We start from the raw sequence: 20,143 nt of genomic DNA, 5'->3' as shown, positions 1-20,143 counted from the left end.
CCAATTAGAAAAGCATCCCTCCATTGCTACCCTCTGCCTTCTATGGCCTAGCCAGTTCTGTATCCACCTTGCCAGTTCACCCCTGATCCCGTGTGACTTCACCTTTTGTACTAGTCTACCATGAGGGACCTTGTCAAAGGCCTTACTGAAGTCCATATAGACAACATCTACTGCCCTACCTGCATCAATCATCTTAGTGACCTCCTCGAAAAACTCTATCAAGTTAGTGAGACACGACCTCCCCTTCACAAAACCGTGCTGCCTCTCACTAATACGTCCATTTGCTTCCAAATGGGAGTAGATCCTGTCTCGAAGAATTCTCTCCAGGAAGAGCTCTAGTGCGATGATACAGCCCCTTGACCCCAATCGGAACATCAATTGGGTCTGTGAATGAACTGTTGGTCAGGATCACAGCTTGCATGTCATTGTGGAGCAGGCGAAGGATGGTGACAGTCCTTTGGGTGCAACCGAAATGGAGGACAGTCCATACTCCCTCGCGGTTGACAGAATCGAAGGCCTTTGTGAAGTCAAAGCATGCCATGTACAAGGGTTGGTGCTGTTCCCTGAATTTGTCTTGCCACGCAGTGAAGATCATGTCCGTTGTGTCCCTGAGTGGGCCGAATCTGCATTGTGACTCTGGGAGGAGCTCTTCAGCCACAGGGAGAAGCTGATTAAGGAGGTCTCTTGCGATGACCTTCCCTGCAGCCAACAGCAGGAAAATTACTCTGTGGTTACTGCAGTCGGACTTGTCACCTTTCTTGAAGGTGGTCACGATTACGGCATCTCTGCGATCTCCCGGCATGGTCGACTCCTTCCAGATAAGGGAAATGAGGTCATGTATTTGCTCCAAACGCCATGTTTTAATGTTCTGGCAGGGATTCCATTTGCTCCTGATGCCTTGTTCTTCAGCTGTTGGATGGCATGTTCCACCTCGTGCCGGGTTGGGGTTGTGCCAAGACGGTGGCGGGTGACATGCTGCGGGATGGAGTCGAGAATCTCTGTTAAGGAGACAGTCAAAGTGCTCCTTCCAGCGGGGCCTAGCTGATGAGCACGTCTCCATTCTTGGTCAGCAGTGGGGTGGGGCCTTGGGCGCTTGGGCCGTAAGTGATCTTTGACTCTGAAAGAAACGGCACGTGTCATGGTTGTTGGTTAACTGCTGGATCGCCTGCGCTTTCTCCACCCACCACCTGGTCTTTCGCTCACAGGTTATATGCCTTCAGCTGTCTATAGCTGCTTCCTTGCTCCTGAGTTGAGTTGCTGATTCGGGTCCAGAGAAACTTGCGGCCTATCAGCTCCTGGACCTCCTGCTCATTCTCATCAAACTAGTCTTGAAATTTCCTGATTGAGTGACCAAGAGTTTCTTTGTAGGTGCCGATTATGGAGGTCTTGATGGCAGACTAGGTGCTGTGGACATTCTGCGTCTCTGGGTCACCGTGAGTCATCCGGTTGGCAGTGAGGTGGAATAGGTCTCTCTTCTCAGGGTCTTAGAGTGCCCCAGCGTTGATTTTCCTGTGACACTCTTTCTGTAGCCGTCACAGCTGTGGGGCTACATTGACCTTGATCACAGAGCGGATTAGATGGTGGTCCATCCAGCAGCCATTGACTCTTGTCATGGCATTGGTGATTCGCACGTCCTTGTGGTCCCTCGCTCGGATGATGACGTAGTCGAGCAGGCGCCAGGGCTTGAATGATCATGTTGCCATGACAATTGCCTCTCTGATGGAACAAGGTGTTGGTTACCACAAGGTCACTCAGCCCTACAAGTAACCGACAGGTGAGATCGTCCCCTCTTGTTTATTCAAAAGTGGCATTAATTTGGAAGAAAACCTGCTGTAGTTGTTCAATGTTTAGAGATGTAAGCTAGGGCAAATTGCAGAAAAGTACATCGAACAGCTAATGGTGAAAACATGGAGCAGGTCCAGCAACATCTGTGGAGAGACAAAGATAGGGCCCACATCTCGGGTCAGAAAAGGGGGACGCTGCGAATGAACAGCTCACATTGAGGAATGGAGAAGAAGGCGCTGAAGTGAAAAAGAATACTGGTCTGATGCCAAACGCCTGACAATATGGGAGACGGAGGTGTTGTTGTGTTGTCACTGGACTAGTAATCCACAGACCCAGGGCAATACGCCGGGGACCATCTAGAATTTGAAACTAGGGGCGGGATTCTCCGACCCCCCCGCCGGGTCGGAGAATCGCCGGGTACTGGCGTGAATCCCGCCCCCGCCGGTTGCCGAATTCTCCGGCACCGGATATTCTGCGGGGGTGGGAATTACGCCGCGCCGGTTGGCGGGCTCTCCGCCCCCCCCCCCCCCACCCCCGGCGATTCTCCGGCCCGCGATGGTCCTGCTGCTGGAATGCCTGTCCCGCCGGCGAGAATCAAATCACCTCTCTTACCGGCGGGACAAGGCAGCACGGGCGGGCACCGGGGTCCTGGGGGGGGGGGGGGCGCGGGGCGATCTGGCCCCGGGGGGGTACCCCCACGGTGGCCTGGCCCGCGATCGGCGCCCACCGATCCGCGGGCGGGCCTGTGCCGTGGGGGCACTCTTTTCCTTCCGCCTTCGCCACGGTCTCCACCATGGCGGAGGTGGAAGAGACCCCCTCCACTGCGCATGCGCGGGGATGCCGTGAGCGGCCGCTGACGCTCCCGCGCATGCACCACATGGCAAAGTCATTTCCGTGCCAGCTGGCGGGGCACCAAAGGCCTTTCCCGCCAGCTGGCGGGGCGGAAATCAGTCCGGCGCGGGCCTAGCCCCTCAAGGTAAGGGCTCGGCCCCTCAAGATGTGGAGAATACCGCACCTTTGGGGCGGCGCGATGCCGGGCTGATTCGCGCCGGTCGCCGGACATTGCGCCGATTGCGGAGAATCCCGTCCGAGATGTCTAATGATTACCATGTTGATAGCCGTGAAGATTCACCTGGTTCATTTTAGGCAAGGGAATACAGTACATGCTTTTATAAAGAACGAAAAGAAAGACTTGAATTTATGTAGCACCTTCCACAACGTCTTTACAGCCAGTGAGGTACTTTTAAAAATTGTTGGCTCTGTTTGAAGGTAGGAATCGCAGCAGCCAATTTGCGTGCAGCAAGCTCCCACAGGCAACACTGTGATGCAAACCTATGAACTAGGAGCAGGAGTAGGCCACTCGGCCCTTCAAGCCTGCTCCATCATTCAATAAGATCATGGCTGAACTGACTGCAACCTCTTGCCAACCCGCAACCCACCCCCACCCCCCACATAACCTTTCACCCCCTTTGTGACATTATCATAAATGTAAGAACTGCAAGGGTTAATGTAATATCTAAATCAACCACTAGAGGGAGCTAGATGTACAAGTATATAAGACATGGATGCTAAGCCTTGTGGGGGAGAGGTTGAGGAGAAAGCTAGAGAACAGACAGAAGGAAAGATAGTGTGAGAGCAGATCACAGTTAATGTAATAGTGTAGAGATTAGTAGTAGATAAGTGTACATTATATGTTTATTAGCAAATGTGAATTATATAGGAGTAAGTGTCGAATCCAAATAAGTAGTGTTAATAAATTTATTGCTTTGTTCAATTTAAAGTTATTTGTGGTCTTTGTGAACACTACGCCAACCATCCTAAAATTAGCAACACAAAGACCATCACACCCTTGTTTATCCAGAATCAATCCACCTCGGCCCTGAAAACATTCAAGCTGGATAGTGACCAGATAATCTGTTTTAGTGATTTGCTTGAAGGATAAATACCCCCAACACACCAAGGAAAGCTCCCCCTGTTCATCTTTGAAATATCAATCTTTGACATCCATCTGGGTGGGCAGAGAAGGCCTGGAGTTGCCATGGCAACCGAAACATGGCACATGCGACAGTTCAGCACACCCTCAGAACCTCACCAAAGTGCACATCTGGGTTTTAATCCAGAGTGAAGTAGAATCGGAACCAGAAGGCGGGACTTTCCACACTGCCCGCGGACTGATTTTCAGCGGTGGAGACGGTTTTCCATTGGCCGGCAGCAGGACCTTCCAGTCCCGCCACTGGTAACGGGGGTTCCCCATTGTTCACACCTTCCACCGTCAGCGGGAATGCCTGGAAAATCCCACCCAATGGGCAGAATTCTCCGCCCCCACGCCGGATGGGAGAATCGCCCGGGTGCCGCGCTAGTCCCGCCACGCCGTCCCAACGCCCGCACGTGATTCTCCCACCCTCTCCAAACCGGCACGGCGCGAATCACGGCTGGCCGCTGGGAGAATCGCCGCTAGCCGTTGGTAATGGGCGAGCGGCGATTCTCCGGCCCGGATGGGCCGAGCGGCCTGCCCAACACGACAGGTTCACGCCGGCGCCATCCACACCTGGTCGCTGCCGGCGGGAACAGCGGGGGAACGCTGGGGGGTGCAGCCTGTGGGGGGGCAAGGGGGGTTTGTGCACCGGGGGGGGGGAGGGGGCTCAAAAGGGGTCTGGCCCGCGATCGGTGCCCACCGATCGGCGGGCCGGCCTCTCTGAAGGAGGACCTCCTATCCTCCGCCGCCCCGCAAGATCCATCCGCGGGGCGGCCGCGGGGAGGACGGCAACCGCGCATGCGCCGGTGACGTCACTTACGCGGCGCCAAGGCCCGGCGCGCGTAAATGATGCGGCGCCACTCCTAGCCCCCCAGGGGCGGGAGAATAGGGGGCTGGGAACGGCCTCCGACGCCGGAGTGAAACACTCCGGTTTTCACTCCGGCGTCGGGACATAAGTCTCCCGATGGGAGAATTGCGCCCAATACCTTTGAGTGAGTGTATTATTCATTTATTGTACCCAAATATTGATAGACCCCACCAATAGTCCAAATGCCACCTGCTTTTCATAGCCCCAATGAGCCACCGTTTTAAAGTCCCATATATTTTAAATTATTCAAATGAAGATGAGCAGAATGTGGCAATATCAGTGGCATATTGCGAATAATAACTTTACAACTCAATACCATAATTTAATTGGGCAAAAACTATTCCCTCACATCCTCCTCGGGCGTTCAATGTTCCATCAAATTAAATTAGAAAAGGACATGATTACACTGGCAGTGAAATTCAGGATGAATTTGCAGCTGTGCTTTTGCTTGTAATCTATGATCTCAGTATTAGTGACGTCTGTTTGTGCTGAGCCCCTTGACTAAGCTGTTTTTATATTTTTCTCTGATGTGGTCATTGTCTCAGCTGGCTTGGGCAAGTGTGAGCAACTGCAAGTCGCTCGGATGAATGCTCTGCTCTGCGTTTTTCCGTGGACGGAGAGACAGCAGAGGCGCGGATCTGGAAATCCCGAACCCGGCCTCCACCATTTTTGCAGGGAAGAAATGGAGGCGGGTTCTATACAGCACGCCGGGTGTGTGGAGGGGCATCGGGAGGCATAGGGGCTATGAAGGGCCATGGGGGTGGGTGGGTGGGGGCATGAGTTAGCAAGGGTTGGCAAGGATGGGCCATGGGGAGCATCTGGGGAGTGAGGGGGGTGTAGGTTGTCAGTGCTTGAGGGATGTTTTTCATTTCCATCATTTTTGTCACACATTCAACAAAAGTACTAAGGGTACTCCATCCGGCCAGTTTCCGGAACCGAAGGCCTCCGCACTCGTTCCGGAGGGGTTGTAGGCCCAACTACTAGTCCAGCCTCACTCCCATCCCTCCCCAGAATGAAAATCCGACATTCCAAGCTTCTTTCTCCCGACTCGGGTTGGCATCTTACACAATACATGGACATACTTAAGATTAGAATCCGGGGTCCGCAGTTTCCAAATGATGTAATGGTAACTCGTGTTTGGTCATGGATGAACACAGCCAATTCTTGGTATCCCTTCAGTTTGTTGAGCTTTGAGTTGATTCTAGGCGACACATTCACGGCCCTGTTCAAATCCCTGTTCTACAAATCACTTGTTCTCAGTTGGAGATCCATCCATTCTTCCCAGGTATTCAGATGCCGGGCGGGATTCTCCGGCCCCCCGCCGGGTGGGAGAATCAGCGGGGGGGGGGGGGGGGTGGCGGCATGAATCCGGCCCCTGCCGGCTGCCGAATTCTCCGGCGCCGGAGTTTTGGCGGGGGCGGGAATCGCGCCGCGCCGGATGGCGGCCGCTGGCAGCGCCCCCCTCCCCCCCCGGCGATTCTCCGGCCCGCGATGGGCCGAGTGGCCGCCTGGTTTAGGCCGGTCCCGCTGGCGTAAATTACAACAGGTACTTGCCTGTGGGACCTGGCTGCGCGGGCGGCCTCCAGGGTCCTGGGGAGGGTGCAGGGGATCTGGCCCCGGGAGGTGCCCCCACGGTGGCCTGGCCCGCGATCGGGGCCCACCGACCCACGGCCGTGCCTGTGCCGTGGGGGCACTCCATTCCTCCACATCGGCTACTGTGGTCCTCCGCGATGGCCGACGTGGAGATGAAGCCCCCCCTGCGCATGTGCTGGGATGATGCCAGCACACGCTGGCGCTGCCACGCTTGCGCCAACTCGCGCCGGCCGGCAGAGGCCCTTCCGCCCCGTTTGCCATGGCGCCAAGCCCTTTCCGTGCCGGCCAGCACGGCACAAACCACTCTGGCACCGGCCTATCCCCTGAAGGTGCGGCCCGACGCTGGAGTGGTTCATGACACTCCTTCGCACCGGAGTGGCCCGCCCTGCCGGTTCGCGGAAAATCCCGCTCCCCATTCTTCCCCAGATATACAGATCCTGTTCTCCCCTAGGTAGAGAGATCCCATTCTTCCCCAGGTATACAGATCCCGATCAGGATTCTGCGACCCTACCCCGCAGAGCGCCATAGGGGCCGGCGTGGTCGGCGTGTTGCCGGTTGGGGGGCCGCTCTATGCGCCCCCCAATTCTCGGGCTCCGATGGGCCGAGCGGCCGTAAATAAAAACCGAGTCCCGCTGGCGCCGTTCTGACATGCTCTGAGTCGGCAGGACCTCGGCGTTGAAGGGTCCAGGGGCAGCCTGTGTGTGTGGGGCGGGGGGGGGGGGGGGGGGCTCCGACACTGGGGGGGGGCCTCCGATGTGGCCTGGCCCGTGAACGGTACCCACGGATCAGCGGGCCGGCCTCTCTGTCTCCCGGCCTCCTTTCTTCCGCGCCGGCGCCTGTACTCCTGCGCCATGTTGGGTCGGGGCCGGCGCGGACAAGGGAGACACTGCACGTGCTCGGAAACCACGGCGGAGGGACGGCGCATGCGCGGGTTCGCGCCGGACCCACTGCGCATGCGCGCATCCCCCGGCGCCCATTCCACGGCCGGATCAGCAGCTGGAGCGGCGTGAACCGCTCCAGCGCCCCGCTGGCCCCCTGTAGGGGCCAGAATTGCTGATCCTGGGACCGTGTTGATGCCGTCGAGAAACGTGACGGCGTTTCCGAGGGCGTCAACACTTAGCCTCAGGATCAGAGAATCCCGTCCCCCATTTTTCCCCAGGTATATAGATCCCGTCCTCACCCTGGTATATAGATCCCATTCCTCCCCAGTTATACAGACCCCATTCCTCCCCAGGTATACAGACCCCATTCCTCCCCAGGTATACAGATCACATCCTTCCCCAGGTATACAGATCCCATCCTTCCCCAGGTATACAGATCCCATTTTCCCCCAAGTATACAGATCCCATTCTTCCCCAGGTATACAGATCAGATTCTTCCCCAGGTATATAGATCCCATTCTTCCCCAGGTATACAGATCCCATTCTTCCCCAGGCATACAGATGCCATTCTTCCCCAGGTATACAGATCCCATTCTTCCCCAGGTATACAGATCCCATCCTTCCCCAGGTATACAGATCCCATTGTTCCCCAGGTATACAGACCACATTCTTCCCCAGGTATATAGATCCCATTCTTCCCCAGGTATACAGATCCAATTCTTCCCCATGTATGCAGATCTCATCCTTCCCCAGGTATACAGATCCCATTCTTCCCCAGGTATACAGATCCCATTCTTCCCCAGGCATACAGATCCCATTCTTCCCCAGGTATACAGATCCCATTCTTCCCCAGGTATACAGATCCCATTCTTCCCCATGTATACAGATCTCATCCTTCCCCAGGTATATGGATCCCATTCTTCCCCAGGTATATAGATCCCATTCTTCCCCAGGTATACAGATCCCATCCTTCCCCAGGTATACAGATCCCATTGTTCCCCAGGTATACAGACCACATTCTTCCCCAGGTATATAGATCCCATTCTTCCCCAGGTATACAGATCCAATTCTTCCCCATGTATGCAGATCTCATCCTTCCCCAGGTATACAGATCCCATTCTTCCCCAGGTATACAGATCCCATTCTTCCCCAGGCATACAGATCCCATTCTTCCCCAGGTATACAGATCCCATTCTTCCCCAGGTATACAGATCCCATTCTTCCCCATGTATACAGATCTCATCCTTCCCCAGGTATACAGATCCCATTCTTCCCCAGGTATACAGATCCCATTCTTCCCTAGGTATACAGATCCCATTCTTCCCCAGGTATATGTATCCCATTCTTCCCCAGGTATACAGATTCCATTCTTCCCCAGATATATGGGTCCCATTCTTCCGCAGGTATACAGATCCCATTCTTCCCAAGGTATATAGATCCCATTCCTCCCCAGATATATGGATCCCATTCTTCCCCAGGTATATGGATCCCATTCTTCCCCAGGTATATGTATCCCATTTTTCCTCAGGTTTACAGATCCTGGGCGAGATTCTCCGAACCCCCGCCGGGTCGGAGAATCGCCGGGGGCTGGCATGAATCCCGCCCCCGCCGGTTGCCGAATTCTCCGGCACCGGATATTCGGCATGGGCGGGAATCGCGCCACCCCGGTTGGCGCCCCCCCCCCGCGATTCTCCGACCCGGGTGGGCCGAAGTCCTGCTGCTAAAATGCCTGTTCCGCCGGCGTAGATTAAACCACCTACCTTACCGGCGGGACAAGGCGGTGCGGGCGGGCTCCGGGGTCCTGGGGGGGGGGGAAGCGCGGGGCGATCTGGCCCCGGGGGGGTGCCCCCACGGTGGCCTGGCCCGCGATCGGGGCCCACCGATCCGCGGGGGGGCCTATGCCATGGGGGCACTCTTTTCCTTCCGCCTTCGCCACGGTCTCCACCATGGCTGAGGCGGAAGGGACTCCCTCCACTGCGCATGCGCGGGAATGCCGTCAGTGGCCGCTAACGCTCCCGCGCATGTGCCGCCCGGAGATGTCATTTCCGCGCCAGCTGGCGGGGCAATAAAGGCCTTTTCCGCCAGCTGGCGGGGCGGAAATTCGTCCGGCGCGGGCCTAGCCCCTTAAGGTTGGGGCTCGGCCCCCCCAAGATGCGGAGTATTCCGCACCTTTGGGGCGGCGCGATGCCCGGCTGATTTGCGCCATTTTGGGCGCCAGTCGGCGGACATCGCGCCGATACCGGAGAATTTCGCCCCCTGTTCTTACCTCTGCCCCAGTATGTAGATCCTGTTCTATTTCTAAGGCTTTCACGTCTACAGCTGATTTTGCAGTATCTGTCTAAGCAAAATTGTTTGATTTCTTGCAGAGGACCTATCGGCACGGTGTCACTACTGCACTCATTATTCCTCAGCAATAATCGTCGCATCGTATCTTGTCCGAATGGAGCCCTTCACTCAGACCTTCTGTTCACTACAGGTACTGTTCCAGAGTTCTCAGCACTAAACAACGTGACACAGTCATGGTTTACTGGGCCTCATCTCTGAGGTTGTATCTGATTTGTTAGGGGTGGCGGGGGGGTGGTGGCTGCGAATACTTGACGACAGAGAGGGACTGTACTCGTTGGGATTTAGAAGGATGAGGGGGGATCTTATAGAAACATATAAGATTATGAAGGGAATAGATAGGATAGATGCGGGCAGGTTGTTTCCACTGGCGGGTGAAAGCAGAACTAGGGGGCATAGCCTCAAAATAAGGGGAAGTAGATTTAGGACTGAGTTTAGGAGGAACTTCTTCACCCAAAGGGTTGTGAATCTATGGAATTCCTTGCCCAGTGAAGTAATAGAGGCCCCTTCATTAAATGTTTTTAAGATAAAGATAGATAGTTTTTTGAAGAATAAAGGGATTAAGGGTTATGGTGTTCGGACCGGAAAGTGGAGCTGAGTCCACGAAAGATCAGCCATGATCTCATTGAATGGTGGAGCAGGCTCGAGGGGCCAGATGGCCTACTCCTGCTCCTAGTTCTTATGTTATCTCTGACACATCGTCAAAATACGAGTTCCTCATGGTTGTAACCTCAATTTAAGATCTCATCCTGAACATCCAACAATGCAGCAATCCATCCACTTTCACCAGATGATAACGGGAATTAGAAGGTCAACTTTTGAGGACAGGTTGCATAACCTGGCTTCCATGCCTCTGAGTTTGCTATGTTGAGCTGTCTGAGATATAAATATTTTTAAAATGCATTCTTTCGTGGATGTGGGTGTCACTCGGTCCTTTGTCTAAACTTATGTTTTCTCATTTCCCCTTCAACTGGCCTAGCTCTTACATATTAAGTCTATGTGCCGTCCCTGTCAGATATGGGAGACAGTGGTGCAGTGGTATCACTGGACTAGCATTCCAGAGGTTACTGCTCTCGGGACGTGGCAGCTGGTGGAATTTAAATTCAATGAATAAATTCTGGAATTGAAAGCTTTCCTCAGTAATGATGCCCTTTAGGGAAGGAAATCTGCCGTCCTTACCCGGTCTGGCCTACACGTGACTCCAGATCCACGGCAACATGATTGGCTCTTAACTGCCCTTCTGAAATGGCCGAGTCTCTTTCCAGACGACACTTAGAGGGTAGGACAGGGGCAGATCAGAAGCATCACACCCACCACGTGGCTTAGAGCAGACTGGTTAGTTAGACTGAGTTACTGTAGCAAGATTAGCAGGAGCGTCGAACTCATAGAGAACTGTGTTAATGGTTCAATAAATCACATTGAACTTACTTCAAAGTCTGGAGTATCTTTTGGTCTAAGCTGCATCAAGTTGCAGCCTGTGTTATCCCAGAGTACATAACACAACAACCCTGACCTTTTAACTACCACCACTCTCTACACACACACAGACAAACAACACAGAGGTAAAAGAGTGATTGAGAGGTAAGGAAAATAATGATAAAATAAAAGGATAAAGGCTCTTTGATGTACTAGGATGACTTCCAGTTATTCAAGGTTTTGTTTCATTACTTCTTCCTTCTATGCTCGAGATGGTTTTCTCTGGTAAGGTTGTCTCCTTTCTCTGTAGATTCAGGATTATTTCAAGTTTACAGCAAAGATGTTTACAGCCGGGCACTTCCGAGTTTGAGAAGAATAAAGCTGTTATTTTAGCAGCGAGAGAGAGAGACTGTCACCTTCACTTCCAAGGTCTAATCACTTCTGTCAAGCTCTCTCAGAAAGCATCCTGCAGGAACCAGTCACTGACTGTTGTCAGCCAGAACACTGTCCCTGGCCAACCCACAGGTTGCCAGCCAGCCAACCGAATCAACTTCCTCCAAAGCTGGTTCTTAAGATTCACCCGGCATCGGCGAGTCTGTTTTTCCTCTCCAAAATACAAAAACCTGGAACACACTGTCCTGACAAGCAGGCTGCTTCAGTTTGAGTCCTCTGCTTAAAGGCACATTCCAATTATGGGCCCATAAAATAAATGGGAACCAAGGAAATACACAGCAAAGATTCTTACAAATATAATGTAGGAAAATGTGAAGTTATGCACTTTGATAGGAAGTATAAAGGAGCTTATTTAAATGAAAGACTGCAAAGGGTTGTCGAGGCTGGGACATTCAAGGGTTAAGTGGACAAGGCGGGAAAGTGGAGTTGAGGATTATATCAGATCAGCCAGGTTCTTATTGAATGGCGGAACAGACTTGATGCACTTTTGCCTCTGCATCTTATGGTCTTATGGTAAGCCTATCAAGGAATGTGAAACAAAGGCAAGTGAAAGGAGTTGATGCATACATCAGCTGTGATCTTAATGAATGACAGAACAGGATACAGGGCTGAATAGCCTTGTTCCTGTGTTCACGCAGCAATAGCCTCACTTATTGGCTGAACCCCCGATGGTGAGACATGAATGTTTGGCCTTACAGCTCGCTGAGGTGGCTCCCTCTGAACCAATGCTGACATGACATTGAGGGCGAGATCTTCCGGCTGTTCGTGCCAACGGGATCTTCCAGTCCTGCCGACGGCGCACACCCGGTTTCCCGGCGGGGTGGGGTGGATCCAATGGGAAACCCCATTGACAGTGGCTGGGCCAGAGGACCCCTCCAACGGCAGGCCACCCTCCTCCGAGAAACGCCATGGGGAGGACCGAGAATCTCGCCCAGAGTTTAGAAAACAGATGCCGCCTAATACGGACTATTACAAAGTCAGATAACCAAAGGTATAAGGGCTTCTAATTGCTTTTAGCCTTAATGATTAGAAAGTTTGTTTTATTCCTCTTTCACTGGCTAAGAGGGTCTGTTTCAGCAGAGCTGCTAAACCGCGCTTCAGTCAAAGCAGATTATTCCTTCGCCCCTGTTGAGGATTGTGTCTGAGGTTGACACTTCTAGAAATGTAATAATAAGAAAACTTTAATATTTTATGAAAAGTTTTAAAACTGTTTAATATATGCAAAGTACAAAGAAAGAAAATGTGGAGTTTCCTGGCTGAAGACAATAGAATGTAAAAATAATAAAACGTTGTCTATTTTATTAGAGAGATGTGATGCATATTTGATGGTTGTAAACCGAATCTTTCAGTAAAGAGATTAGTTGATACATAAAGCATTAGAGCCAGCGCAGATCCTATTTTTTATTCAAGTAATATCTTTAACCCAATTTGTCGAACTAACAACATTTTGCATGTATATTTCTTTTCTTTATTTGATATCAGTAATGCTTTTATCCGATATTATTGTCCTTCCCAAGAGACTGCTGTCACTACGCAAACCAAAAGTCGCATTAATGAAATGTATCAATCACCGCGCGCTTGGAGACGGGAGGACTTGCCACTCCGCTTCGTCACCCAGCCTAAAACAAAAATGGGGTGCCTCGGCAGGTTCCCAGCTTCGCTCCTTAGGCTGTGCTCTCTCTGACCTCGGTGGGGGGGTCTCAGGACTGGCACAGGGTCAAAATAGTCAGTTTGGGTTCCTACTCGGAGGAACAGAGGCCCCGATCAGCACGGGGGCGGAGAATGGGCGTTGACACCGAATTCCAGCGCGACGCCGCTCCCGCGATTCTCCGGTCCTTTTCTTCAGGAAAGTCCAGGCTGATTCGCCCGCGTTTTGACGCTGGAGTGGGGACATGGCCCCATTATTGGAGAATCCCGCCTCCCGCCTCTGATGTCCGGAACCGTAGAAATTTACAGCACGGAAGGAGGGGCTGGTTTAGAACACTGGTTAAATCGCTGGCTTTTAAAGCAGACCAAGGCAGGCCAGCAGCACGGTTCAATTCCTGTACCGGCCTCCCCGAACAGGCGCCGGAATGTGGCGACTAGGGGCTTTTCACAGTAACTTCATTGAGGCCTATTTGTGACAATAAGCGATTTTCATTTCATTTCATTCAGCCCCCCGTGGCAATTCCGCCTGACTTGCAACCATCCAGCCTAATCCCACTTTCCAGCTCAAAGGAACCGAGGAGCAGGGGGAGCCCATTCAGCCCATCGAGCCTGCTCAATACGACTATGGCTGATCATCCGCTTCAATGCCTTTTCCCCCATTCGCCCATATCCCTGCATATCATTTGTATCTATAAATCTATCAACCTTTGCTTTAAACACACTCAGTGATGTAGCTTCCACGGTCCTCTCGATTGGGAAATCTCTGTGAATTCTCCTCATCTCGGTCCTAAGTGGCTTCCCCCTTACTTGGAAATTATGTCCCCTGGTTCTAGACTCCCCAACCAGTGGAAACATCTTACTGCAAGGCACAGTGGTTAGCACTTCTGCCTCACAGCGTCAGGGACCTGGGTTCGATTCTGACCGTGGGTGACTGTGTAGAATTTGTACGTTGTCCCATGACTGCGTGGGTTTCCTCCGGGTGCTCCGGTTTCCTCCCCAAGTCCAAAGATGTGCAGGTTAGGTGAATTGGCCACGATAACGTGCCCCTTAGTGTCCAAAAGGGTGGGGTTACGGGGATAGGGTGGGAAACTGGGCCTGGGTGTGGTGCTCGTTCAGAATGTTGGTGCAGACGCGATGGGCCAAATGGCCTCCTTCTGCATTGTAGGGATTTCATGGTACCCTGTCTATCCCTTAAATTATTTTGTAGGTTCCAATGAGATACCTGGCAATACAGGCCTAATACCCCCAATCTCTTCACAGACAGTCCTGCCGTCCAGGAAACAATTCTGGTGAACCTTTGTGGTCTTGGTCTTTAGCCTTGTAGTTACGGAACTTTGTGTCTATCCAACCATTTTAATTGTTGAGATGTTTTATGCCTCTTCCCCCCCCTTTAGTTAGTGAGGTCCACACTCCCGCCCACTTCTGGAGGAAAGAGTATCCCCTGCAAACCTGTCTAAAAATCCTACCTCGTACCATAAATCTATGCTCTCTTGTTAAGGACTCCTCGACCAAGAGGTTAGGGTTTTCCTATCTATACCCCTCTGTTGTAACTTGCACAGATCCTATTGGGTAGGGGCAATTGGTTACCCCATGGATCTCGGAGCATATGAGCTCCCCTGATAAGGGGACAGGGCAATTGTTAATCTTTTCTGTTGCATAAATAGAGCCGGCCAGTTAGTTGCCGTCTAGAGAGAAGACCAGTAGCGGACTACTGGTGCTGCGCAAATACTAGTGTAAATAAAATTGTGTTTTGTTTGACTCGCAATGGCCGTCACAAAACCCTGATAATTGCAAATACCTCACTCAGGTCTCCCCTCAGTCTCCTCCATTCCAAAGGAAACAACCCCATCCTTTTGTCACGACTCCCCTGGGCTAGTGCACGGTCAATTTCATCCCCACTTGACCTAGAGTCGCAACACAATTGAAATTAAATATTATTTTAAAATACTTGATGCCCATGGCTCAGCCCAATAAACTGCAGTCACCAAGTTTGTAACTTTAACACAATAACATTTTATTATTTAACAGTTAATATAATTAAGCTCATAAAAATGTAATTGACAACCTAATACTCCTATCTCAACTCCCCCCTTCCAACCTGCCCCACTCTATGCACACACACTCAAACACACATAGACAACACAGAGGGAAAGAGTGGTGGAGAGGGAAGAAAATATTGATAAAATAAAAGAAAAAGGATATCTGATGCACTAAGGTGGCTCCCAGTTAAAGTCTTTCAGGAGTTCTAGATTTTGTTTCAATACATCTTCTTTCTAGGCTTGACAGGGGTTTTCCTGGCAAGGCTATCTACTATCCCTGTAGAGTCAAGATAATTTCAAATATATAGTAAAGATGTGCCAGGCACTCAGCGGTTTTAGAATACGAAAGTAATCGTTTACTTCAGCAGGAAGGGAGAGAGAGCTCCTTCCCCTTTCAAGGTCTAATCACTTGCTCAGCTCCCTCAGAAGTATCCCGCAGGAACCAATCACTGACTGTTGTCAGCCAGAACACTGTCCCAGGCTAACCCACAGGTTGCCAGCCAGCCAATCGAACCCACTTCCTCCAAAGCTGGTTCTTAAGATTCACCTGGCACTGACGAGTCTGGTTTCTCCTCTCCAAAATACAAAAACCTAGGAGCACACTGTCCTGACAAGCAGGCTGCTTCAGCTTGAGTCCTCTGCTTAAAGGCACATTCTGAATATGGGTCCACGGACCAAAAATAACAAAAGAAAAGAAATGGGAAGAAAGCGAAATCGAAAGGAAGGACTTTCCAAAACCACTTTCCAATCTTTCCTCATAACCAAAGCTGTGCAGTCCTGGTAACAGACTTGCCAATCCCCTCTGTACCGTTTCTCGCAAAATCACATCTGTCCTATCACCCGCTGACTAGAACTGCATGCAGTACTCCAGCTGTGGCCCGACATAGTTCAACATATCCTCCCTGCTCTGGTATTCTATAGCCTTCACGGGCTGTGCGGTGACACAATGGTTAGCACTGCTGCTTCGCCAGGGACCCGGGTTCGATTCCGGCCTTGGGTGACTGTCTCCCCGTGTCGCCGTGGGTTTCCTTGGGTGCTCTGGTTTCCTCCCAGAGTCCAAAAATGTTGGGTCAGGTGGATTGGCCATGCTAAAATTGCCCATGACTGTGCAGGAATGTGCAGGTTAGGTTACGGGGATAGGGCGGGGTAGACGGGAGAGTGGACATGGGTAGAGTGCTCTTTTGAAGGGTCGGCGCAGACTCGATGGGTCAAATGACCTCCTTCTGCACTGTAGGGATTCTATGAACCACAACGTCCCAATAGAAAAGTGTGCGGACTTGGTGTGAAGTCAAAACTGGACTCAGCCACGATGCACTACACAGCCAAATACCCAACCGCTACTCACATGGCCTTGGCTTGGGGAGGATGAATGGTCACTCAGACAAGGGGAAGAGCTGGGACTGCCTGTGAAGCTACAGCTGAACTTCCTCAACCCAAGGGGTGGGGAAAGTGAGAGGTCTGTGAAAAATTCAAAGCGGTGTCATGAGTTTACTCTCCAGATGTTTTTCCTGCAGTGCTGTTATCTGTTGTTTTTAATTCAAAAATATTAACCAAAGACCTAAATGTGTTTTAGCTGTGTTTATTATTCATTTTCTCCCACTTATGGCGCTTTCAAACAATTGATTAAACTCTGTCTAGCGCTGCTGAGGCAGTGTCGCAGTATTAAGACCGGGAAGTTGCAATCTTGTTTGTATGGGGCTGGCGTACGATTATTAAACTTTGATAAAAATATTTCTTCTTAAAAAGAGGTATCCGCAGATGTTAAAAAAAAAGAAAAACCCAGCTATTAAAATCATTAATCACGAGGTGTATGCCGATTGCCAATTCACGCTACCAGCTCCACTGACAGTCTGTATCATTAGATTTCATGTCTTTGTTGCAGTGTTGGTGTCGGCTGCATATCAACTCTTTATAGCACACATATTCAAAAGTTGGTCAGAAAAATGTCACGAAATTATGTTGTGGAAGGCGGGATCAGAATATTGAACTTGATGATCAGCCATGATTATAATGAATGGCGGAGCAGGCTCCAAGAGCCGAATAGCCTCCTCCTGTTTCTATGTCCTATAGACATGAACAACAGGCATAAGGCTGCCTGTAAAATGTTCTCCCTTCTTATTTAAGGCCAAAAGGTTCACCTTGGTATAATTTGGTCCGAATAATACTTTAAACGAGGGAGCTCTCTCCTCTTCAGTACAGAGCCTTAGCATTAACATCTATAGTCGCCTTTCCGGAGAACCTTGAGGTGTTGTTTTAATGTGTTACTTTTTCATCGCAGCCACTAGATGGAGCACTGTACAGTCTTTCCATCACAGGGGAATGGGCCATTCTCGGTTCCACAGAAAACAAGCTCGCTTTCGCTGGATGTTAATGGAAATGAGTCGGGACCATGAGTAATGGGAAATGTGAGGGAACCAGGGCAGAGGAAAAGAAGGAAAATGAGACGGGAAAAGGGAGAAGTAAGGGCGAGAAGCGAAAAAAGGACAGACGGAGATAAACTTGCAGATGGAGAGAAATATAATTATTCGTCACAATGAGCAGTCTCTGGCGAAAGGGGCAGTCACGAGAAAGATAGTGAGGTGTTGGGTGCTCTGAGGTACAGATGAACCAACACGGTTGCGATTGGTACAACGCAGTTTTATTCTTACGAACTATTTACACATCTGACTTGGTACTTAGCACGTTGTGACTGTGTGGGTGTCTTGCTAATGAGGTCCTGGTCCTGTGCTGTCTCCAGATGGACTGGCCAGGAAGTGTCGTGTTTCTTGTCTTATACTGTGTCTGCTCTTGTCTGTGATTGGCTGTCGTGTTATGTGTGCTAATTGGTCTGTTGGTCTGTCTATCATTGTGTATGTGTTATGATGTATGTTTGAATATCATGACAGATAGGACTGAAACAGGAATCGGAGACGTCAACAGGAATTAGAGCAGAGATAGTGAGAGGCAGCATGGTTTTGTGAAGGGGAGGTCGTGTCTCACTAACTTGATAGAGTTTTTCGAGGAGGTCACTAAGATGATTGATGCAGGTAGGGCAGTGGATGTTCTCTATATGGACTTCAGTAAGGCCTTTGACAAGGTCCCTCATGGTAGACTAGTACAAAAGGTGAAGTCACACGGGATCAGGGGTGAGCTGGCAAGGTGGATACAGAACTGGCTAGGTCATAGAAGGCAGAGAGTAGCAATGGAAGGATGCTTTTCTAATTGGAGGGCTGTGACCAGTGGTGTTCCACAGGGATCAGTGCTGGGACCTTTGCTCTTTGTAGTATATATAAATGATTTGGAGGAAAATGTAACTGGTCTGATTAGTAAGTTTGCAGACGACACAAAGGTTTGTGGAATTGCGGATAGCGATGAGGACTGTCAGAGGATACAGCAGGATTTAGATTGTTTGGAGACTTGGGCGGAGAGATGGCAGATGGAGTTTAATCCGGACAAATGTGAGGTAATGCATTTTGGAAGGTCTAATGCAGGTAGGGAATATACAGTGAATGGTAGAACCCTCAAGAGTATTGAAAGTCAAAGAGATCTAGGAGTACAGGTCCACATGTCACTGAAAGGGGCAACACAGGTGGAGAAGGTAGTCAAGAAGGCATACGGCATGCTTGCCTTCATTGGCCGGGGCATTGAGTATAAGAATTGGCAAGTCATGTTGCAGCTGTATAGAACCTTAGTTAGGCCACACTTGGAGTATAGTGTTCAATTCTGGTCGCCACACTACCAGAAGGATGTGGAGGCTTTAGAGAGGGGGCAGAAGAGATTTACCAGAATGTTGCCTGGTATGGAGGGCATTAGCTATGAGGAGCGGTTGAATAAACTCGGTTTGTTCTCACTGGAATGAAGGAGGTTGAGGGGCGACCTGATAGAGGTCTACAAAATTATGAGGGGCATAGACAGAGTGGATAGTCAGAGGCTTTTCCCCGGGGTAGAGGGGTCAATTACTAGGGGGCATAGGTTTAAGGTGAGAGGGGCAAGGTTTAGAGTAGATGTACGAGGCAAGTTTTTTACGCAGATGGTAGTGGGTGCCTGGAACTCGCTACCGGAGGAGGTGGTGGAAGCAGGGACGATAGTGACATTTAAGGGGCATCTTGACAAATACATGAATAGGATGGGAATAGAGGAATACGGACCCAGGAAGTGTAGAAGGTTGTAGTTTAGTCGGGCAGCATGGTCGGCACGGGCTTGGGGGGCCGAAGGGCCTGTTCCTGTGCTGTACATTTCTTTGTTCTTTGTTATAAGTGGCTGAGGGAACTGGGTCTGAGATCGCGGTCAGAGATAAGAGGGGAACAGAGGGGGGGGGGGGGGGGGGGGGGGGGGGGGGGGCCTTCACCTCCTGGTGTGACTGTATTTTCCGTGTAGCCTCCAACCTGCCTATTAACGTAGGGTTGCCAACTCTGGTTAAATGTACTCCTGGAGGTTTATTCCATGACTTGGTCCAGCCATTTGTGGGCCAACACCTCCGTCCTTGTGATGTACTGCCTTCCTACACCAATTGGAAAGCAGAAAGACTCTTGACCCAATTGGACGATACTTGATTGGCAGCCCAAACACCTTGCTCCACAGATTTTCAACATTTTAAAACAGAGTATTGTTGACAAAATACCTTTTATGTCTTGCCAAAGCTTGTAATCAGGACAATCGCAAGAATACTAGGCAGTAGGTATTCCAATTCAGTTAAACAAAATAAGTGATAGCCATTTTCTGGTTCATTCTTCAGGGAAATGCCTTGACCAATAAGCATCAAGCTGCTGGCTTTAAATTTTCAAACAATGCTTGGCAGTTGACTGTCAGTCACCATAACCTGGTGCATTCTTCATGGCAACACCTCCACCAATCAGAATCCACTTGCCAACCAATCAACACTCTCCTCTCATTCAGTCTAAAGTCATTGTTTCTCCTTATATTGGTGTTCTTGGGCGGGATTCTCCGGCCGTGTCCGCCGGTGACCGGAGAATCCTACCCAAGGTCAGTGGACTTCTCCGTCATCCGCGTCTCGCCTGTGGTGTTCTTGCGGTGGGCGGAGCAGAAGAATCCGGGCCCTTATGACTGACTTGATGAGTGCAAGATGGAAAGCTTCGACAAAATGCCTTTTTTCAGCTGTGCTCAAGTTCTGCCCTACCAAATGACTATTTTAAAATCTGGTAAA

General features: G+C 50.8%; 2 protein-coding genes across 2 annotated transcripts in view; one reads left to right on the top strand and one right to left on the bottom strand.

Moving 5' to 3' along the window:
* wdfy4 (WDFY family member 4) overlaps positions 1-20,143 on the top strand; it is a 307,274-nt gene that overhangs the window by 228,683 nt on the left and 58,448 nt on the right. Inside the window, exon 51 of the mRNA XM_072491727.1 lies at positions 9,469-9,578. Coding sequence (XP_072347828.1) covers positions 9,469-9,578 — 110 coding nt within the window. The remainder of the gene's footprint in view (positions 1-9,468; positions 9,579-20,143) is intronic.
* LOC140403616 (leucine-rich repeat-containing protein 18-like) overlaps positions 1-20,143 on the bottom strand; it is a 78,508-nt gene that overhangs the window by 45,062 nt on the left and 13,303 nt on the right. The gene's annotated exons all lie outside the window — the stretch shown is intronic.

This window comes from Scyliorhinus torazame, chromosome 28 (genome assembly GCF_047496885.1).
Source record: "Scyliorhinus torazame isolate Kashiwa2021f chromosome 28, sScyTor2.1, whole genome shotgun sequence".
Lineage (NCBI taxonomy): Eukaryota > Metazoa > Chordata > Chondrichthyes > Carcharhiniformes > Scyliorhinidae > Scyliorhinus > Scyliorhinus torazame.
This window is presented reverse-complemented; position numbering and strand designations above follow the sequence as displayed.